Genomic DNA, 24,259 nt, shown 5'->3' with positions numbered 1-24,259 from the left:
AGCACCATAGGCCATGTATTTTAAATGGCAGCCAGCAACACTAGCGGTTCTAAAAACATTAAGACCGGGAAACGGTCCTAAATTTTATTAACTTTTTCTTAAGATTTTTTAGTGTCTCCACTTGAGTATTTTGTAACAAAGTGACTCAAATAAAATACCTTTAAATGAAAGCGGTCTAAGCCCCTCTAAATTTACCCTTAACTTTACCAAAGTCGAAATCAAGCTAAAAATTCAATCTATAAAAGCGCATGGTCATCACAACCCACATGTCAATACACATGTTTCCACAACTATATTACATAAAATCTGTACTGCACTGTAAACGTAGAATTGAGTCTACTGGGAACAATTTGATGAAAGTAAATATCACTTGATGTTTCATTAACATACTTTTAGTTTCATGCAGGACTGTTTTTTTTTAGTTAGGTTAGCACCACCAGGGTTTTTAGGTTAGCATTTTACCAGTAGTCTCTGGAGTTTTCATCTGGTTATTAATCTCACGTAGAGCTGTCTGAAGTCTGTTGGTGGAGGGGAGAGTTTTCTTGGCCAGCTTGGAAACCATGTTCTCTCTGTTGGCGTTGGCGAACCTCGGTCGAGCAGGAGTAAACTTCCGCAGAGGCACTTTCGCCGTCATAGTGTGAGAAGGCACTTTAGGAAGGATGAAGCTTGTCTTACCTGTACCAGGCAAAATACAGACTAAATCAAACTATTTGACATGATCCAACAACTTGTTCCACAAATGAGAATCAGTTTTACAGTGATAAGGAAAAGTATAGAAAGATGAGTAAAATAAGTATTGGGCATAGTGTAGTGGTATCAGTTTTGATAAGTTAATCAGTGAATAGGGATACAAACAACTTTACTGGAATGTTTTTAACACATTCACTACCTGGCTGGTGACACAAGGCACATTCAGAGGAGTGACTACCGGTAGGCAACATGTTAAAGAAAACCGTTGAGAACGTTAAACATTTTTTGTAAGTAATATTAAAAGATGTAGGGAAATGTTATAAATTTGTTTAGATCAAATTTTTATGCAAGCATTACCTAATACATAGTTATATTTATATTAGTTATATTACCAACAAACATAAGCTTGTGTGATTGACAAAGTGGTTATTGGCCATGGAATATTGAAATTTTGAGTTTGTTCAAAAACCAACCCAACACTTAAGTTTTGATATAGTATTCTCAATGGGAAACACAATTATATAATTGTGTTTCCCAATGAGAATACTCACCCACTGTACAGGAAAGTCTCCTCTTCCTACCAAAAATAAAATCAAACCTGTTCTGGCCTTGAGTCCTTTTACTGAGAATTTTGATCATTTAGGCTACTTGGATGATTACAAATCACAAGTTTATTTGATTTGCACTTTACTCAAAATTTTAAAGGGACCTCTACTATTTTTGTGGCTACCTGGGGGCAAAACCTGTACAAACCTTTTGGTAAAGACTATGTTTAGACATTTTGAGTCTTTAATATAGTTTTGGGCATTATGGAACTTAACATCAAATGGAACTAGACATTAAATACTTAGGCATTAAGAAGAGCCCCTATTGACAAATAATCAAGATGTTGTTAAAACTTACGTGACTTTTCTTGGTTTTCTGGTTCATCAATGGGATGATCTAGGACGAATGTTCCATTCATATTTGATGATTCTTCAAATGTGAGCGGTTCAGTCGCTGGTTTGTGAGACTCAGGCACAAGCTTCGGCCGAGACTCTGCTACCATGAACTGTAACAGTAAAGGTTGCTTCTGATTAATCCATATGACCTGTTATGTTACATTAAGACTGTGATGAGATTATCACAAATGTATAGAATCAACACTTTCACACTGCAAGCCTCAGGCTTAACCTTAAACTGTTTTAGTGTTTGAGACAAGCTGAAGTGTGAATAACAGATGTAAAGCACCTCACAATGGAGACTTTGATAATTTGACATTTGACTATTGATATAAGTAGATATCTCATTTCCATGTTAAAGATATAGCCAGTTTGAGAGTAAATTTGTTGAAGTCGAATGAACCACCAACAACTGACTTTGATTACTAACTTATTCCGACTGGCAAAAAGACATAACTTTTTAACCAACCCAAATTGAAAAGATAACTTATCGTATCGTAAAATATAAAATTGCTTATGTTTTTTACATCAAATCAAATATCATACTACTGTAGTAGTCTAGTAAAATAAAATATAAAATAAAGGAGAAAATTGGATTTTGATTTGCTGTTAGTGAGTGGTTCATTTAACTATCCTCTAAAACAAATGTCTACAGGGATCCATCTTTGGAAACCAAACATCAATGATTTAACTGAAAAAATAAGAAAAATACCCCCGCCGCAGCAAACCTGCCGACTAAGCAAATTTCCATTTGTCTGAATTGATTGAGCGAAGCTCTTATACGTCGACTTTTATGCATTTCGTAATACGCAAACTCCTCCTAGACGGCTGAATCAATCGTTTTCAAATTTTGGATGGTGATACTGATAAAGACCATATCGGTGAGTGCCAACATCTATATGGCGTTAAAAATAACTCTCAGGAATCCGCCCCACTGGGTCTCAAAGTTTCAATGTAATCCTTATGGAAGCAGTATTTGACACATAAACAAAGACATATGATCAGCTGTTGACTTTTGAATGCAGTAGAAAAAGAAATAGCTGATAGCATTATTCCACAGATATTAGAATAGAAACGGTATGAATCATAAATATAATCAAATGACGACACTAGCTTGAGGTCCGTGACGTAGGAAGAGCTAAAGGATGTACTAAAGGGGAACAGTCTGGAGTGTGGAAACTGTTTATGACGATTAGATTTAGGTATCTGCATTCCAAAAACTATAAGGGAAGGGAGGAAAACGGGTCCGTGACGTAGGAAGTGATGAAGGAAGTAGTCAAGGTGAGCTGTCCGGAGTGTGGGATCTGCTTATGACCATTATATTAAGATATTTGCAATCCTATGATGCTATGGGAAGAGAGGAAAACAGGTCCGTGACGTAGGAAGTGGTGAACGAAGTAGTAAAGACGAGCAGTCCGGAGTGTGGGAACTGTTTATGACGATTAGATCAAGGTATCTGCAATCATAAAATGCTATGGAAAGGGAGGAAAACAGGTCCGTGGCGTAGGAAGTGGCAAAGGAAGTAGTAAAGACGAGCAGTCCGGAGTGTGGGAACTGTTTATGACGATTAGATCAAGGTATCTGCAATCATAAAATGCTATGGAAAGGGAGGAAAACAGGTCCGTGGCGTAGGAAGTGGTAAAGGAAGTAGTAAATGCGAGCAGTCCGGAGTGTAGGAACTGTTTATGACGATTAGATTAAGTTATCTGCAATTATAAAATGCTGTGGGAAGGGAGGAAAACAGGTCCACGATGTTGGAAGTGATGAAGGAAGTAGTCAAGGTAAGCTGTCCGGAGTGTGGGAACTTTTTATGACGATCAGATCAAGGTATCTGCAATCCTAATATGCTATGGGAAGGGAGGTAAACAGGTCCGTGACGTAGGAAGTGGTAAAGGAAGTAGTAAATGCGAGCAGTCTGGAGTGTGGGAACTGTTTATGACGATTAGATTAAGGTATCTGCAATTATAAAATGCTGTGGGAAGGGAGGAAAACAGGTCAACGATGTTGGAAGTGATGAAGGAAGTAGTCAAGGTAAGCTGTCCGGAGTGTGGGAACTTTTTATGACGATTAGATCAAGGTATCTGCAATCCTAATATGCTATGGGAAGGGAGGTAAACAGGTCCGTGAAGTAGGAAGTGGTAAAGGAAGTAGTAAATGCGAGCAGTCTGGAGTGTGGGAACTGTTTATGACGATTAGATTATGGGATCTGCAATTTTAAAATGCTATAGGAAGGGAGAGAAAAGGTCCGAGACGTATGAAGTGGTGAAGGAAGTAGTCAAGGTGAGCTGTCCAGAGAGTGGGATCTGTTTATGACGATTAAATTAAGGTATCTACGATCTTAAAATTCCATGGGAAGAGAGGGAAACATGTCTGTGACGTAAGAAGAGGTGAAGGAAGTAGTAAGGTGAGCAGTGTGGAGTGTGGGAATGGAAACCGTTTGTAGCGGTTAGATTAATGTATCTGCAATGCTGAAATGCTATGAGAAGGGATGGAATCATCCCCACGACATAGAAAATGGTGAAAGAAGTAGTAAAGGCTAGCAGTGCGGAGTGTGGAGAATGTTTGTGGCAATTAGATTAATGTATCTAAAATACTAAATTGCTATGGAAAGTGAAGAAAACAGGTCCAGGATGTAGGAAATGGCTTAAAAAGTAGTAAAGTATGAGCATAGTGTGAAAACCGTCTATGGCAGTTAGATTGATGTATCTTTAATCCAAAAATGCTATGAGAAGGGAAGGAAACAAGTCTATGACGTAGGAAATGGCGAAGGAAGTAGTAAGGCTTGCAGTGCAGAGTGTGGGAACTGTCTTTGGCAATTACATTCATGTATCTGCAATCCTAAAATGCTATGGGAAGAGAGAGAAATAGGTCCACGATGTAGGGAGTGGTGAGGAAGTAGTAAAGGTGAGCGTGTTGAGTGTGGGAATAGATTAATGTATCTGCAATGCTAAAACACTATTGGAAGAGACTGTAGACTATAAAGGAACTGTAGGTTAAAATAATTAGGAAGCACGAATCTAAATATATAAAAGGCAAAGCCCTCACTGACTGACTGACTCACTCACTCACTCATCACTAATTCTCCCACTTCCCATTTACCTAGGAGGCTGAAATTTGGTACACCGATTCTTTGGGCATTAAATAGGAAAACTAAGTAGTTTTTATTCTCATCGGGCTTTCGGGCTCTGCCCCAGTGGCTCTGGAGTTTCCCATGTTAACCTTATGATTTTTCATAATTAAAAGGAATTTCTTAACAGCTGTTTCTATTAAACAAGTTGGTTCTGTCACAGTCTAATATTTTATTGTTAGACTGTGGTTCTGTTCTAATGATGTTCAAAAGCATTAAAGTTACAAGGATTACCAACAGGGAGCAGCACTATTATTTTTATTTATGACTACAGCCAATTTGCAACCAAAAGGTGAGTGAGCGTAGCGAACGTACTTCAACCTGGAAGCGAGTTAGCGTAGCGAACGAGCTAACCTGAAGGCAAGTGAGCGGAGCGAACGAGCTCCAACCTAAAGGTGAGTGAGCGTAGCGAACGAACTTCAACCAGGACGTGATTGAGCCATGCGAACGAGCTCACTTGTGAAGTTAAACGGGGCAAAGCCCGCGGGTACAGCTAGTCGATACATATTTTGATACATGCAATCGTTTACATACAGTAATTTACAACTGAGTTGACAAAAGCTGATTTTTACTCCATAGAGGATCAAAACTATTTTTACTTCCTAATGAGTAAAATGCTACTTTAGACCCGCAACGCATGCATTAAAAACGACTGGTATTACTGCAGTATGACCAAAACAATATAATATAAACCCTTGATGACTCCGCTCAATTTTGTGGATGCCTCTGCGAACGCCACCTAGTTTTAAATTAAATATATTTAACACGTTCACTGCGTTACATATTTTCCACCATTATTCCAATGGTGCGTTACGAGATCTATAGGTCTCGTCCGCTATGATTACCCAGGTGCGATACGAGACCCCGAGATTACGTTGCGCAGTAATCTTTTGCGCATCATAACCTCGTAAAGAAAGGCAAGAGAGCGCTGAGTGTTTGTTTATCTGAACCAGTACAATGTTGACAATCTTCAGCCAGCCCAGGAAGTAAATATGACGTCATTGTACGAGACCCCGAGATCTCGTACCGCACAGCTGTAATAGTTCATTATTTATTTGTATTTATTCTTTTCCTACAATAACAAATAAAGAAAAATATATGTTACCTGTTTATTTACGAATTCCTTATAATCGTAATCGTTATAAAAAATATATTTTATCTTTCTTTTATCACTTTTTATATTAATGCGTTTCCTTACGGCTGATTTCAGGCTAAATAAAATACAAATGAAATATGTTTACAAATTACCGTACTGTATTTATTTCGTTATAATTTTGGGGTTGGGCTATGACCTCGAAATGAGTGCGTGCCAACAGTGGGTCGAGTGGGCGGGGGGGAAGGGATGGGTGCAACCTTGAAGCTATATTTAGACTTGCACCACTTCCCTAAAGGGCTGGGAAAGGGATCCCAATCGCAAAACAAAAACTAATGATACAAAGTTGTTTATCGGAAATTTCTTGTCCGGTTTTTGTATGATTTAGTAGGGACCAGGAGAAACATTCGAATTAATGTAAATGATTTGCTTGTTTACATCAAAATACAACATTGCACAATCGTGATATTTTAGGTAATTTACCAGTAACCTTTATTACGCATCCGTTAGTGCTAATAACAGTATAAAAACGCCATTATTCTTTCTCTTTGTTCTTGAATTATTTATTTGGTTTCCTTCTTTCATCCAAGCATTCAACAAAGGTTACCATGGTTACTAATCACCCCATTAGCCTCATGTAGTGCTTGGAACAACTATTTTTGATACGAGACCCAGGGGTCTCGTATCGTAATAAAGTAAAAGATTATTACTTCAGTGCGTTACGAGATCTATTTATCTCGTTCATTTCATAGTTACTAGTTGATACATCAAGAAAAATGCATTATATATGTACAAGTTTCATTTCTTTACGATAACTGTACGCCGAAATATCGATGTCGTAATTTTTGGAAAGAAGCCAAATTATGGGTCCCGCACTACGGGCTAGGTACGATACGAGACCTCGGGATCTCGTAGCGCAGTGAACGTGTTAAATAACACTAGTGTACATGTTGCTCGAATTCGAGCAATTGTAAAGTATTACAGGATTTGCAAACTAATAACAATCATACTTAGCTATCAACATTTCAACAAAAGCACACTTACCTTCCCTGTAGCAGCAAACCTAAGTACTCATTAAAATTAACTTAATAATGTTATTTAAATAGGAAAAAATTACCATTTTAAGGGAATAATTAATCTTTGAATTAATTAAGCCAGGTAAATGGAAATTCGCTTAGTCTGAAGGTTTGCTGCGGATACACAATTTTAATAACAGCAAAGTTTGAAGAATCTGAATTATTACTTATATCCATGAATTTATCTAACAATTATTCCCTGTAAAATATTATTACAGCAGTTCAAAAAAAAATATTGAAACAAACTCGATCAACAAATGATGTTGAAAGAACTCCATACTAATGACATTAACATATAGTTTGACAGTTCCATTTAATCAATGTTAAATGTTTACATTCGGGCATAGACAAAAATGATTCAGGCGAATGACATATTTGATTAATGTTTATGATCCCTACCGTTCCTGTTCTAATAATCATGCAGTATTTAATATGTTTGAACCAGCTGTGTGGAATTGTGAAATCAAAATTAATTTGAGAGTTAGTTTTGCTTGTTTACATTTTTAAATTTTGTGGGTTTGTTCTTTGTTACCATGGATACCATCAATAAATATTTCACTCTTAATTTCTGACAACAGCTGGAGTTCCATAACAAATTTTGTTTCCCATGTTAATCTTATGGATAAATACGAAACTTTAAAGGGCTCCAGGGCCTCAATGTCTCATTATTTCCCTAAAAAGAAAGTTTCCTGCACAACTTCACGTTACCCTCTTTCCAATGACACCAAAAACATGTCAATCGGTTCAGTAGTTTCGGAGGAGTAATTGTCACAAAAAACCTGCTTGCGTATTAAATAAGTAATAGATTAGGTTTAACGAGTACCTAGGTTCACTTGCTGCTACAAGGAAACTAATAATGTGTGTTTTTTAGTAAGATATTGATAGCTTAGTATAAAATAAATAAATTTGCCAAGTTATCAAATATCCAAAAACAAGCAAACTGCAACATTTTACAATATTTTCCATAAGAATAACATGGGAATTTTAAATTTACAATTTTTTTAATTTTCTTCGTTACCAATAATCGAACAAAAATACTTTTATATACTAAATTATTTGTTTTTTTAAGCTCTTTTAAAAGGTCTAAAGAGAAATTGGAAAATTTTGTGTTTTGAGGGTCAAAAGTGAGAAAACCCAATTTTTACCCTATAAACCCCCCGTAAAGCCCCTTTCCCATGGTCCGATCATGCTGGATCGCGAACTCATTCAAGTTTATCTGGCTTTACACCTTTAAACCAAATTTCATCAAAATCGGACAAAAATTACTCAAGTTATCGCGTTCACGGACGTATCTGCAAAGTGAGTCGGTGGCTCAGTCTGTAGCGTCGCGGACTTCGGCCCAAGGCAGTAGTGTCGTGGGTTCGGATCCTGGTCACTGCCGATAACATTTTATCAGTACAGTTCACCTTTGTACTGTACCGGCTCACTCCTTGCTTTGCTGTAAACGATCCACGCACGGGCGCTTAGTCTATGTGGACGGGCAAATGCAAGGTTAAAAGAGGCCGCCAACCTCTTAAAAAAAAAAAATATATATGTATATATAAATCTATATATATATATATATATATATATACATATATAAAAATTAAAATGAAAAAGTAAATCGGTCCCGGGTCTAAGTCTTACCGTGCCACCTACGGTAATAGCTACTTCCCTATAGGGAAATTCGCTAAAACTGTCAAGAAAAGAAAGTAACAGATGTTCAGCCAAACCTAGTAGCTTTGACTATTAGACATTCCATCCCCACGTTAAATTTGTAGCCATTTTTTTAACCAAAATTGTCGTAGTTGATGTGAGCCACTTACAGATTGTGTTGATCTAAATTACTGATTTCTGTTGAATACACAATTTTTTTTTCCAATTCACGTCTACTTCAGTATCCAATAGTCAATGCTAGTAGATTGAGCAGCCCCCTTTTCCTCAATGTCTTCACCAGTGTTTTATTTAACGCTTTTAATGGAAAACAGTTCAACTCGCTCAAAAATATGTACAGTACAGCGTATGGCTTCTTTACCCAGTAGCCCAGTAGCATCCGAGAAGAAAAAAATTTATCTTAGCAACTTAAGCTAACGACAAATGTATTTAAAACTGAAACAATACAACTGTACTGTACAACACCATGTAAAATTAGGGATGGACGGGATTGAATTTTTAGTTCGGAACGGGACGGAATTTTTATTTCCTTCCTGATTTTCGGGACAGGACGGGACGGGATTTTTTTCTGTGCATAAAAAGAAAGTCGTAAGTATTGCAGTTACCAAAAAAGACATTCGAAATCAATTTTTACCGTTTGTGGCACTGATCTATAAAAACCAAAAAATGGGTAACAATTTACAGGTACCTATAGAAACTTGTGACTCGCGGTCACGGTGCGATCGTCAAAATGACCGTGGTCACGAGCTGATCGTCGGTATGACTCACGGTCATGGCTCAATCGTCGGTATGACTCCGTGGTCACGACGTGATCGTCGGTATGACTCCGCGGTCACGGGGTGATCGTCGGTTAACTTGCGGTCACAGCATGATATTCGGTATGACTCACGGTCACGGCTCGTTAGACGGTGGACTCTGCGGTCACGTCGTGATCGTCGGTATGAGTCGCGATCACGGCACGATCATCGGCAACTCCGCGGTCACGGCGCGATCGTCGGTGGACTCCGGGGCATGATCGTCGATATGGGTCGCGATCACGGCAAGTTCGTCGGCAACTCCGCGGTCACGGGGTGATCGTTGGTTAACTTGCGGTCACAGCACGATCGTCGGCATGACTCCGCGGTCACGGCGCGATCGTCGGTGGACTCCGCGGTCACGTCGTGATCGTCGGTATGACTCACGGTCACGGCTCGTTAGACGGTGGACTCCGCGGTCACGTCGTGATTGTTGGTATGACGGGGTGATCGTCGGTATGACTCCGCGATCACGGGGTGATTGTCGGTATGACTCCGCGATCACGGGGTGATTGTAGGTATGACTCGCGGTCACAGCATGATCGTCACTATGACTCGCGGTCACGGCATGATCGTCAGTATGACTCGCGGTCACGGCATGATCGTCAGTATGACTCTGCGGTCACAGCGCGATCGTCGTTATGACTCGGGGTCACGGTGCGATCGTCGCCCAATAATCGCGGTCACGGCGCGATCGTCGGTCCAATAATCGCGGTCACGGCGCGATTGTCGTTATGACTCCACGGTCACGGCGCGATCGTCTTTATGACTCCGCGGTCACGGCGCAATCGTCGAAATGACTTCATCTCCTGCGTTCGCGGACCTATCGCTTGCAATAGCGGCGTCATCGGCACTCGCGAAGCGGCAAAATCGCCGACGATCGGACCAAATCCCGTCCCGATAATCGGGAATATTTTTTCCCCAAAAAATTCCCGAAATTTCGGTAAAATAAATTAAAGTTTTAAATCCTTGTTTCAAACAAAGTTGTCCTCTGCTGGTTTACTCACCGGAGGCGTAGAAGAGTTAAGAACTCCCAGAGTGAGGTTGATGAAAGGACGGACACTGACAGAACTAAGTGTCACACCTTTGTCCTCCTCGTCATGGTCCTCCAGAAAGTCCAGCCACTTGACAGCCTTCAGCCCCTTGATCTTGGCCAGGCCCTGAGACAACCACAGCCCTTCAAGAGTAGGTAGTTATATTAAGTTTACTATTGAACTAACATTGGTTAGCAACTGCTAAGATTGTTGAACATTAAGAGTCAATTCGATTCTGGGAATCTTGGTCGTATGTATATAATAATCAATGACAGTTGTACAGTTGTACTCATTGTAAATATTCATTTAACTTATATAGAGTTGGCAACACTGCTTCCATTACCAGTGAAAGAATCCAGAATCGAATGTGACTCTCAATGTTGAGAAAGGGGCCAGTGGCCTCAAAATATTCTTTGGTTTCTTTGTGCTTTCTTTTGTGTTACTTTCTTGAAATGGGATGCCTAAAATTTATAAGGTATGTCTGCTTATCCTGTCCTTTGTCTCCTCAATTTTCCTGATTTGAAGGATTTGAACTCCGGACTACCACTAGATCAAATTTATCTCTTGTATAGGCCTATAGTAGAGACTATGAACCGTAGTTGCTAAAGCACCTTAACCTAGTAAGTACCTGTTGGTATGTGTTGTTCATGTTGTCAGTGACCATGTTGAGTCCGTTGAGCAGCTGGTGGTACTCGCTACAAATGGCCGACACGGTGTCCACAGCCGCTTGCAGATCCTCTAGTCGCTTGTCTTGCATGTTGATGATCTTCAGACAGTGGTTCAGCTGGATCTTGACTCCAGCAAGTTCACACTGGGACATAAACATCAAATGTATCAATCTAGCACTTATTAAATCTTTAAACTGCTTAGGGTGTTAATTGATGGGAAATTGCACACATTATCTATCTCATCACAATTAACAAGTTTCAAATTTTCGAGATCTGGAATCTGATCCCATCCTCAGGTAAGAAAATACTTTTAGACTAAAATGTAACAAGATTAGAATCTAAACCAGCCAAAATTGGAGGGGTACAAAGGTAAAATACACAGAGAATTGAAACAGTAGCAAGAACGGGACATAAAACAATCCTGAAGGTAAACAATATTCAGAGGGTAAAGGTGAGTCGATGGCACAACGGACTATTAATCTATAGCAGTGTTGATGTGCGTTTGCATCCTGGTGCACTTCACTAAATTTTTATTAGTACACTTCACTCTTTATACCAGCTCACTCTTTACGCCCTCACCAGAGGACTATGCGTAAATGCAAGGTTACAATAAAAGAGGGTGCCAACCTCTTAAAAAGAACTACAAAATTGAGGATGGCCTAGCAACCTATACAACATGGTCACTCAATCAAACTCCATTTTTTTTCTTTATACATATTTTTAAGATAGCCTATTTATTTAACTGTTACCAAATGGACTGATAAACTTTATTAATTGTTCATTTATTTTGAGCACAGCATTTTATTATTAAATTTAATTATTTTGGGGGCCCCTAACTAGTAATTTGTTACAAGATTTAAACATTTTATCAAACCTAGAAAGAATGTTTTTGGTTATTGCTGTAATTTTTTTCAAAGTTTTTATTTATTTTTTAAAGAATTTTGAAAGTAAATTTGTGTACATTTTTTTTAGTACAAATTTTATGCTTAACTAAAGAAATGGCCTTGGAGCTAGTAAGATAGATGAGAACTCCAAATTTTTACTTAAAAAAAATCTGAATAGCATGTATCAAACCTAGCTATTCAAGGGTTCAATCAACAGTAGGAGTGGAGTGAGTTAAAGTTGCATGACGTGTCCGATTTCGGTTGCCAGTATTTTTAATATTTTAGTGGGTTTATTCCAATTTTTGCACAAATAAGTTGCTGGATATGGTATTATAAAGCAAGAAGATCATTTTTGGAAACATTCAGATCATTTCGAAGTGGGTGAGTGGCAAATATCTATGCTGGAAGTGTGCATGAGAGAGCTATGGATGAAACTAGCGCACCATGTGCTGTTTGTGACGTCACGATTCCTAGTGATGGCGAGGGACTGTATTGTGATGGATTTTGTCACTCATGGTACCATCCCAGTTGTATGAATGGAAATAAAGACTCATATAAATGGATCAACAAGATGTCCAAAAATGTTAAATGGTTCTGTGATAAATGCTACATTCAAGTAGATAGGCTAATTAAGGGCACGAATAACATTGACGATTACATATCTTTGCATGAATCTTTTAATAAGTTATTGATTTTGGTTACTAGTATTGCTAGCAATAATGAAAAAACAGACATTCGACTAGATGAAGTCGAGAAATCTATTAAGACTATGACAAATCAAGCTGCTGCTAGCAGCCAAAGTAATAGTAATAGTAAGCAGACGACGCATGACGCTACTACTTGGAGTAAAATTGTAAAGGGGAACAAAGGAAATGGTTCAAAGGCAGAGGGGGACAGAGCGAAACGGAATGATGAATCTGCACAAAAATTGGACAGGCAGAGACAGGAAAATCAAAGTGGTAGTGGAAGTGAAGAGGAAGAGTTTGACAACGGCTTAAACCTAAGCAAAGCAAATGACGAATCTGGAAAGATGAAGAAAAATGGAGAGTATGTTTCAAGTGAAATAAGAAGTGTTTCAGACGATGATCAAACTGTGATTGAAAATGAAAACTGGACGGAATATAGAAACAGACGACATAGGAGGCCTAATTACAACAATCATGGGAAGCACCAATCCACGTATAGGCCTAGTAATGGTAACGGTCATTCAAGTAGGCCTAGGCCTAGGCTGGATCACGTACAGAAAACTAGAAGCAACAAAGCTATTTATGGAAAAGCTAAAATTAGTGACGGGTTGGAAGTGGCCGAGAAATACTCATGGCTCTTTATATCAAGATTGAAGGCCACTGTAGATGTGGAATCTGTGAGCCTACATGCAAAAAGTGTGTGTAATGGTGAAGTTGAGGTTATCTGTGAGAAGCTGCCGACTAAGTACAATAGCTATTCATCATTTAAGGTAGGCTGTAAATCTAGTTATATTAATAAGCTACTTGATGCAGAAGTATGGCCAGAGGGGGTGATTGTATGTCAGTATGTGCCAGCAAGAGGAAGTAGACAGTCTGACCTGGGTAGACCTAGGCCTAGGATTGGGAACTGAAATGAAATGAAATGAAATGAAATGAAATGAAATGAAATATTCCTTTATTGTCACAATACATTTCAAGTTTTTCAGCAATGCTGATGAAACAGGTGACATTGTCCATTATTAAAACTAGATTTACAATTCATTCCTATAAATTAAATAAATGTAATAGAAAAATGTTTAACTGTTATTTAAATATTCAGAGACAGATTCAAACTGTTTTTGTAAGAGATACATTCTAAACTCGCTTTTGAATTTTGATATACTGGTAATTTGTCTGAATTTGGTAGGTAGACTGTTGTAAAGCCTGAGACTCATATAAAATGGTGATCTTTCATACAGACAGAGGCGATGTCTTGGATATTTCAAATTATTTTTAAAACGAGTAGGATATTGATGGATGAATTGATTGTTGTCATATGATTGGTAGTTACTTTTTAAAGAAACCATCATTTTAAATATATATAGAGAAGGCATTGTTAATATGTCGTATTTTTTAAAAATAGGTTTAAATGATGCTCTTTTTGATGCAAAAGATAGGATTCTTAAATACTTCTTTTGTTTTTTAAAAACTGTGTCGGCATATGAAGTTGAGCCCCATAGTTCAATTCCATACTGCATGATGGAATAAAACATTGCATAATATACAGTAAGTTTAGTTTTCAGATCAATTATATTCCTTAAAACATACATTTGAGAACAGGCTGTATTCAGCCTCTTTAGTATCATGTCTATGTGTGGTTTCCAGGTTAAATTCTTATCAATAATTAAGCCTAAGAACTTTGTATCTTCAACGAATGGTAAAGTATCGCTTTGGTAGCGTAATTCAAAATTTTGATTCTCTCTATTTTGGATTGTTTGAAATAACATAACCTGTGTTTTAGAACTATTGAGTTGAAGCCCATTTACTGTAAACCAACTGGACAAATCTATGAGTGAGCGGTTGAGTTCTAATTTTAGATTGGGTACATATCTTTTGCTTTAACTATGGATGTAGTGTCATCTGCATATAATATGAGGCTAGAAGATACATTTTGAGGTACATCATTCACAAAAATTAAAAATAGTAAAGGACCCAATATCGAACCTTGTGGGACACCACATTTAACTTTGTGCCAATTTGAGATAAACTTTTTGCCATTTTTTATAACTGATGTTCTTTGTTTCCTGTCAGTTAAATAAGAATCAATCCAAGACAAAGCCATGCCAGAAAATGAATAATGTTGAAGTTTGCTCATTAAAACGTCATAATCCACACAATCAAACGCCTTGGATAGATCACAGAACACCGCCGCAGTACTCTGTGATCCATCCAGGCCAGCCGATAATTGACTTATGAACTCTGAGACAGCCATTGTTGTGTTTCTTCCAGATCTAAATCCAAATTGTTTTTCTGTGAATAAGAAATTATTTTCAAAATATGAATAAATTTGGTTGTATGCAAGTTTTTCAAAAACCTTTGATAAACATGGTAAAATGGATACGGGACGATAGTTTTCAGGATTTCCCGGTGAACCTTTTTTATACAGTGGTTTTAGTTCTGCATTTTTCAGTTGATGTGGAAAAATTCCTTCATCAAAGCATTGATTAATTATCAGACCAAGTGGTTGTGCAATAAAATTAGTTACATTCTTAACTATTTCGATAGGAATCTCATCCCATCCAACAGATTTTTTGTTTTTTAATTTTTTAATAGTTTTTTTAACATCTGACACTGTTATATCTCTGAATTGAAAATTTATATCTGAATTAATATAAATTTTATTTGTTAACTCAGTTGCTGTAAGGATACAGGAGTTAAAATTATTATCTTTGGACACGTTAGCAAATTTTTCATTAAAGAGGTTAGCAATGGTTTGACTATCTTTTACCTGTTGATCTTCTACATACACATCCGGGAAGTCTACATTTTTGGCATTTAATACTCCAAGCTCAGACTTCACAACACTCCACACCGCTTTACTTTTGTTATCAGCGCTCGATATTATCTTACAGTTAAACAATTTCCTAGCTTTATCACAAACAGCTTTAAATATTTTCCTGTAGTTTCGGTAATACTTTTGAAAATTAATGTCCTGGTTAGTTTTGGCAATAATACTCAATTGTCTTTTTTTGTTGCTAGATACTTTAATTCCTTTGGTTACCCAGCTTTTTTTAAATTTGTCTTTTTTGTAATTTTTTTGAGAAAAACTTAAGTGGAAAACAGTGGTCAAAACTAACTAAAAAGTCATGCATGAAACTATCAAAATTTGTCTGAGCGTCTTTTACAAGTGATAAGTTCCAGTTAATTTCTGAAATACATTTATAAAATAAAGCCTTATTTGTTTGTGAAAACAACCTTCTTTTGCCACCTGTCTTTTCATCCAACAATTTATTTCTTGGAATTTCAATAAAAAGTGCCCTATGGTCCGAAAAACCTAATTCAAGATTCATTTTGGACCTCTTTACTTCTGGTCTCAGAACATCATTGGTTAAAATATTGTCAATACAGGTACTTGTGTCATGTGTTATTCTGGTTGGTGAACAGAAGTTTATATTCAAGCCATACATATTAATTAAGTCTAAAAACTTTGTTCTATTATTAGGTGAGTGTGAATTTGGTAAAATATCTATGTTGAAGTCTGCTGCTATGTATATCTGATGTGTTTTTATATACTTTTGCAGTTTACAAAGAAGAGATTCTAGCTTATCTAAAAATTGTTTTAAATTATTTTCATAAGGAGTTCTATAGATGGAAATTACAATAATCTTAGTAGAGGGTATTTCAATACTACAGACTTCAAAAATGCTTTCTTCGTTAAATATATAAAAGTCAGTCATTTCTTTAAAAATAAGGGTTTGCTTTAAGAGAATACAAGACCCCCCTCTTGCACCTGTATTTCTACAATAATATGCTACCAAACTGTAGTTTTTAAAGCCAGATAACATACTTATTTGATTTGAATTCAAACAATGTTCATTAAAACAGATAATATCTACGTTCGAGTCTTCCATAATAATGTATAATTCATGCATCTTTTTGAAAACTCCTTCTTGAATATTTAAGTGCATAAGAAAACTAACGTTTTTATTTATGTTGCTGCTGACGTCTTTACAATATTCCCACCTATCACATGTTTTATATATATCAAAGTGAGAATGTTTACAGTTAAAACAATAGTTATCCTGTTTTAAAAGACCTGAATGTAAAAATACCGGTAAATTTAAATTAGAATGACTGGAAAGATCTAAGTTATTTTGATTTTCACAATCCTTCAAACCCAATTTGTTGCTTACAACTACAGAATTTTTTGCTCCTATTTCATTGCTACATTTTGACTTAATGTTAGTACCTATTACTATGTCATTGAGCAAAAAGGATACTTTCTGTGATGCCCTTCCATTGATGTAATTACTTTCTGTTAAAGGGTTTTGATTGTGATTCAGCAAAACATTGTTAGTAAATTGACAAGCCAATGATATATCTTCATTTTCTAGCATAGTATTTGAATTAAAAGTTGTCAGGCTGTGATGTGAAAATATCCTTTTTGTACATGACGTTTTACTCATAAAAAACCACCCTCACTGCTGCCAGAAATAGGAGTCTTTGGCAGTTTATCTGAACACTCAAAAGCACTGGTACTCTGCTCTGCACTAGCACTATCACTGTTTTCACTGGAACATTGAACTCTGAACTCTCAGCACTCAGAAAAAAACATGCCCTAGACTCTAACAAGTATATGGCGTTAGAGTCTAATGTAAATAGTTTAATTAAGGACGGTAATAAATGTAGGTTAAGTTTTTTAAATATTAGATCAGTAAATAAAAAAATGGATGAACTGGAGGTAGAATTAGAACAATTGTCACCGGAAATCGTTGCTTTTGCAGAAACATGGCTGAATCCTACAAAAAATCAACATTTTAAAATAGCTGGATACAAAGTAATCAACAACTCGTTCAGAACAAAATCGACTGGAGGTGGTGTTGCCATAATGATTAAAAATAATATAAGTTTTAAAGCTAAGCCTCTGGCTTTTGAAAACTCGATGGCCGAGGGAGTATTTGAGTCCAGTGCATGTGTTTTATCCCTAAATAACAATATTAGTTTTATGTTGTTGGTTGTGTATCGACCGCCATACGATAATAATTTTAATAAATTTATTGAATAGGCCTATCTAGAAAATGCATTGAACAAACTAACAGATTTCAACCTGCCCATAATTTTTTGTGGGGATATAAATATTGATGGGAAAACTGACTCACTTCAAAAACTTTATTTGTTTGATGTTCTCAGCTCACATAAATTAATAAATGTAGTTACCGATGACACAAGGGTGACTGACACCACTGCCAAACAAATTGACTATATTGCAGTCAACGAGGACATAAAGTTCACAGACCACGGAGTAATGGCAACACCTATGTCCGATCACCGGTGGCTTTTTGTAGATTTGACCTTAGATATTAAGAAGAATGTTAACTTAAAAATAGAAAAGAATAAATTTAACAAAATCAAATATGGAGGAGTTTATTTTTAGATTGAACCAAGAAGAATGGATCAAGGAAAATGATGATAGGCCTAATAATTGTGACTTAGCTTTTAAGGATTTTTACGATAGTTTTATGTACTGCTTTATGGTTAGCTTCCCCAAAAAGGTAGTTAGGTTAAAAAATGAAAAGGACACAGCTTGGATAGATGATGAAGTGGTTGATTCCCGAGAGAATCTTGTAAATATTTATTGGCAAAGTAGGATAACACAGGATACTACAGTAAAAATGGAATATAGTAAAGCTAAGAAATTGCACACTCAACTTGTAGCAAATAGCAAGAAAAAGTTTTTTAATAATAAAATAATTAATTCATCCAATGTGAGTAAAGAATCCTGGAAAATTGTGCATAGCCTAACAAAAGAAGTGGTAACTCATGATAACCTAACAATTAAATCCAATAACTTAGTTCAAGAAAACCCTATTGTGGTAGCTAACCTGTTTAATAATTAATTATTTTTACGAAGAAGTAGACAAATTGGTTGGAGCCAATTCAGGTGGGCCTATATCCTCGGACCTTCCAAACTTCAATTTGGTAGATTTACCCAATCATGAAATATTAGAACTAAAACATACAAATGAAAAAGAAATAGTGGAAATTGTACAAAAAGTATGTCGTAAATCTAGTTCAGGTGTGGATGGGGTTCCGTGCAAGGTACTGTTGGCTTGCGTTGATGTAATCGCAAAACCATTATCTGTGATCATTAATAAGTCTTTTGACGAAGGAAAATTTCCAGACATAATCAAAACTTCAAAAATCGTTCCTATACACAAGAAGAATAGTAAAGAGGAGGTAAGCAATTATAGGCCAGTGGCCATACAGTCAGTTTTTTCAAAAATTTTTGAAGTGGCATATTTAAATAGATTAATACCATACTTGGAAAAAAATGACATTTTAAATTCTAATCAATATGGATTCCGTAAAAATAAGTCAACAATTGATGCTGTGTTCTCGCTGATTAACCATGTACATGAAAAGGTAGATTGCTCGGAAGAAGTACTTGGACTATTTTATGATATGACTAAGGCTTTTGATTGCCTAAATCACTCGATCCTAAGATTAAAACTACAAAAATTGGGTATAGTAAATGCACCTTTAAATTGGATTATGTCATTTAAATAGATCTCAGTTAGTAGCCGTAAATAACTTAGGTGCTGATAATGTCATAAGGCAATACAGATCAAAAATTCAGAATAACATCAACACTGGAGTCCCGCAGGGCTCAAATATGGGACCTGTGCTGTATTTGCTATATGTCAATGATTTACAAGAGACAATACAAGAGGGAGCTCTTTGGCTTTTTGCGGATGATGTTTGCCATATAGTTAATAATAAAAACTCTGAGGAAACAATACGCAAGTCCCAGATAGGCGTTCATCAGATGGAAGAATGGTGCAACGACAACAAATTAGTACTAAATGAAAACAAAACATCAGTTTTAAATTTTTTCAACACAAAGGCACCTGACCATAGCCCTCTCTTAAAATTAAAAAATCAAAACTTAAAAATAAATGATAACGTAAACTATCTTGGAATCAAAATAAGCAATAACCTTAGATGGAATATCCACATTGGTCATATAACCTCAAGACTTGTGGTAGTATGTTGTCTTATGCGCAGACTACAAAACATAGTGGATCATCATATCCTGATGAAAGTTTATTATGGCTGCTTTCATAGCGTATTGAGTTATGGCATCGTACTTTGGGGCAACAGCAGTGAAGCAAACAGAGTCTTTCTACTACAGAAGAGAATTATTAGAATAATTTGTAAAACCCATTTTTTGGAACATTGCAGACCACTTTTTATTAATCTTAAAGTTCCCACCCTTACCTCCGTTTATATATTGGAATCAGCTATGATGATATGGAAATTTCCGGAAGTCTTCAAACGCAACCACGAAGTACATAATTACAACACCAGGCAACAAAACCATATACACCTGAATTGTCACCGAACATCATTAGTGACAGCTGGACCACATCACACTGCAAGTAAGATATATAATAAATTGCCGGAAGAAATAAGAAGCTGCCAAGACAAAAATTTATTCAAGAAAAATCTCAAAAATTATTTAATAGAAAAGGCCTATTACAAGCTGGAAGAATTTTTGGAAGATTAAGAGAAGATAGGCCCTACCTGAAAATTAAACAACTTTGACGACCACGGCTGGAAAGCTACTAGTGGGATCAACACAAGTATACAAGTAAGTATACCTATGGTGCATTTTGTGTGTTGATGGTTTGTTATTGTTTAAAGATTTATTACAGCTTGTTCCTCTCAAACAGCGAGTTGTTCTTGAGCCTTTCCTCCACGGTTGTTCTTGTTTTTAGGTAGAGCTGTGGGTCGGTCCTCGTCCCTGCACATGGGATCACGCTCCATTTGGGTTCACTTGGGTGCAAGTGCGAGGGCGTGGTTCAGTCTTAGATTTTGTTAGCTCGGCACTGATGATGACAACATACCACTTACTTAGTAGCCGTGATTGGGGTTATTTTTGGGTTATCAAGTAGCCTAACCATGGCAATTTAATTTGTTATTTTATCTTTGTTTTTCAATTTCAATTTTTATCTTTGTATTTTTATTAACTTTGTATATGTGTTATCAATTGATTTTATTGTTTTTAACATGATTTGTTTTCAACTCAACATAGAACATTTGTCCGTTCTGAAATGGCATCTACCGGTCTTAGGTACCAGTAGCCTTTCTCTGGCGGTGGCTTACTAAACGTTTAACTCTTGTCCTTTACAAAATTGATTTGTTAAGTACTTGTACGTCGACCATCCAAATCTGAAACACTCATTATTGATCCGATTCAAACTAAAATTTCACTATCCGAACACCTCTACCTGGAACCATGGTGAAAACTTCCTTACATTTTAATCATGCTGGAATGTATCTGCGAAATCCCTCAAATATTATGAACTTGTCAACAAAACTAAACTGCAAACAAAGAATTGCTCAGAGTTGTTCCTAAAACATTAGAAAACACACTGTGGTAAACAAGACTTTATACTCTTTTTTTGCACTTTTATACCTGTGCCTCCTTGAGACTAGCTTCGGGCTGCAGCAGTTTAGTGACCTTGGCCAGATCCATCTCCGAAACAAATTTGTTGTACTCTTCCTGATGTAGCTCTCGTCGCTGCCACACCTCTGCCATCTTCTCCACCAAACTGGTCGATCTTGCATTTAATTGTGCCAGCGAGTTCTCCGTTACTGTCAAGTCCTGCCACAAAATACAAACATAAGTTAAGCTCTAAAAAGAGACCATTAGGTATGCAATATGAATAAATAATACCCCCGCCGCAGCAAACCTGCAGACTAAGCGAATTTCCATTTGCCTGATTGGATTTAGACTAAAATGTATCCTTAAAAATATCACATTTATTCCCTATTTAAATAGAATCAGTTTAACACATACTTAGGTTTGCTGCAACAGGGAGGGTAAAAGTGTTTTTTTATGTAAAATGTTAATAGTTGGTAAGAAATAAAAACATTTTCCAAATTTGGGCAAAATATGTTAATAAACAAGCACACTACAACGGTTTACTTATTCTCCATAAGAATAACATGGGAATTTTCAATTAACAATTTTTTGGAATTTTATCCATAACCATTAGGCGCATTATAACGCTACAATATACCAAATTATTTGTTTTTTTAAGCTCTACAAAATAGTTTGGAAAGAAATTTCAAAATTTTATGTTTTTTGGGTCAAAAATAGGAAAAACCCATTTTTACCCCATAAAAGCCCCCATAAACCCCTGTTCCCATGGTCCGATCATGCTGGTTCGCGAACTCGTTCAAATAAACGTAGGTTTACACGTTTGTACCAAATTTCATCAAAATCGGATCATTTTTGCTCGAGTTATCGCGCTAACGGACACATATATATATATATAAATATATATATATGAATTTGAACGGATGGTGTTTTTGGCCTCTAGGGACCTCAAAACGAAAAAAAAAATCGGTCCCGGGTCCAGGTCTTACCATGAGTACTACGGTAATAGCTTATTCCCTATATGGGAAATTCGCTAATAAATGTGTGTGTATGAATCTGAACAGATGGTGTTTTTGACCTCTGGAGAGATTAAAATAAAAACGTAAATCGGTCCTGGGTCCAGGTCTTCCCATTAGACCTAAGGTTATATTCCCTATTTGGGAAATTTACTAAAGCGCTAAATATTTCAACAACTTAAAAATGAATTATAAATGTAAAAAAAAAAATAACACAACAAAGTATAGACATAGACATATTTTATTTGCACATAACATTCTTTACATGTGTTACATACAGAATAGGTGCATTGTCAGAGTTAAAATTATCAGGATATAACAAATAAAATAGTAATCAAGATGATAATATAAATTAACAATACCCCCGCCGCAGCAAACCTGCAGACTAAGCGAATTTCCATTTGACTGATTGGATTTACACTGAAATGTCTACTTAAAAATATAACATTTATTCTCTATTTAAATAGAATTAGTTTAAATAGTACTTAGGTTTGCTGCATCAGGGAGGGTAAAACTGTTTTTTTTTTTGTAAAACGTTAATAGTTAGTAAGAAATAAAAACATTTTCCAAATTTCATCAAAATATGTTCATAAACAAGCAAACTACAACAATTTACTTATTCTCCATAAGAATAACATGGGAATTTTAAATTTAAAATTTTTTTGGAATTTTCTCCGTAACCATTAGGCGCATAATAACGCTTCAATATACTAAATTATTTGTTTTTTTAAGCTCTACAAAATGGTTTGGAAAGAAATTGCTAAATTTTAAATTTTTTGGGTCAAAAATGGGAAAAACCTATTTTTACCCCATAAAACCCCCCGTAAACCCCCGTTCCCATGGTCCGATCATGCTGGATCGCGAACTCGTTAGAATAAACGTAGGTTTACACGTTTGTACCAAATTTCATCAAAATCGGATCATTTTTGCTCGAGTTATCGTGCTAACGGACACACATATATATATATATATATATATATATATATATATGAATTTGAACGGATGGTGTTTTTGGCCTCTAGGGACTTAAAAATGAAAGAAAATATCGGTCCCGCGTCCAGGTCTTACCATGAGTACTACGGTAATAGCTTATTCCCTATATGGGAAATTCGCTAAAATTGAATGATAAAACTATTCTAAACTAAAGGGGCATTGTGAAAATCCGCAATTAAATAAAAGGCTCTGTCAATTAAGAGTTCACCTATTTTATCTTTAAAATTATTTCCATTTAACAATTTATAGTTTGAAGGCAGCACATTGTACAGCCTCAGCCCAGCATATAGTGGACTTTTTTCATAAAGGGTCAAATGGTGCCTTGGAAATAAAAAAATGTTTTCATTTCGAGTATTATATCTATGGTTGATTTGAATTGATTCTAGGAGGTCGTTTTTAGCTGAATGAATGTAGTTTAGTGATTCCAAAATGTACAGTCCTGTTAGGGTGTGGATTTTTAAATTTTGAAAAAGGTTTTTGCATGAACTACGTGGATGAGAGCTGGTCATAATACGGATAATGCGTTTTTGTATTATCCGTATTATGACCAGCTCTCATCCATGTAGTTCATGCAAAAACCTTTTTTGAAATTTAAAAATCCACACCCTAACAGGACTATATAACTATATATACAAACACCTCTGACCTCATTAGTTCCAAAGTTCCTGATCTGATTGAGCGCCCGATTCTTGCATCTCATGCGCCACTGCAGCAACTTCACTTGACCTTCCATATAGAGGTACTCAGCATAGATCTGCTCCTTGTCCCTGTACAGTTCTGAAAGTCTAGCCGAGAATTTAGGGTCGGCCCGGGGAGGAGACGTCACTGGGTGTTTCATGGCATTCTCCATCAATCTCATCTTAAATCCAATCCAAACATTAGAAAATAAAATATACAACGGAGAAGTGAGCTTCTGGCTTGACCAGATTGTAGTTATTAGCATTGACTATGGATAGAGCTAGAAAATGCATTTACATGTAGCAGGGATGGACAGGTCCAGACTTTTTGGGAAGATTATTTCAACAATTAGGCAGGATTAAATTCATTACACGATTGGCAATGATGATGTCTCCTCTATTACTAGATATCACGATTTCTCTACCATGGTGGGTGACAATGACAATGAAATCCAATTGTGGGAGATAGCCTGGTAACATTAATACCACGATCACTTAGGAC

General features: G+C 36.4%; 1 protein-coding gene across 3 annotated transcripts in view; it reads right to left on the bottom strand.

The window, feature by feature from the left end:
• LOC128995312 (kinesin-like protein KIF18A) overlaps window positions 1–24,259 on the bottom strand; it is a 45,075-nt gene that overhangs the window by 6,224 nt on the left and 14,592 nt on the right. For all 3 annotated transcript variants that reach the window (XM_054420290.1, XM_054420289.1, XM_054420291.1), the window contains exons 9-14: window positions 23,727–23,939; window positions 21,105–21,293; window positions 11,037–11,219; window positions 10,382–10,534; window positions 1,594–1,741; window positions 463–675 (exon numbers count right to left, since the gene is read on the bottom strand). In XM_054420290.1, coding sequence (XP_054276265.1) covers window positions 463–675; window positions 1,594–1,741; window positions 10,382–10,534; window positions 11,037–11,219; window positions 21,105–21,293; window positions 23,727–23,939 — 1,099 coding nt within the window. The remainder of the gene's footprint in view (window positions 1–462; window positions 676–1,593; window positions 1,742–10,381; window positions 10,535–11,036; window positions 11,220–21,104; window positions 21,294–23,726; window positions 23,940–24,259) is intronic.

The sequence above is a fragment of the Macrosteles quadrilineatus genome, unplaced genomic scaffold (genome assembly GCF_028750875.1).
Source record: "Macrosteles quadrilineatus isolate MER2022 unplaced genomic scaffold, UCM_ALF_1.0 Scaffold_5__1_contigs__length_97177068, whole genome shotgun sequence".
Lineage (NCBI taxonomy): Eukaryota > Metazoa > Arthropoda > Insecta > Hemiptera > Cicadellidae > Macrosteles > Macrosteles quadrilineatus.
The sequence above is the reverse complement of the archived record's forward strand: the minus strand, read 5'-3'. Positions and strand labels throughout refer to the sequence as shown.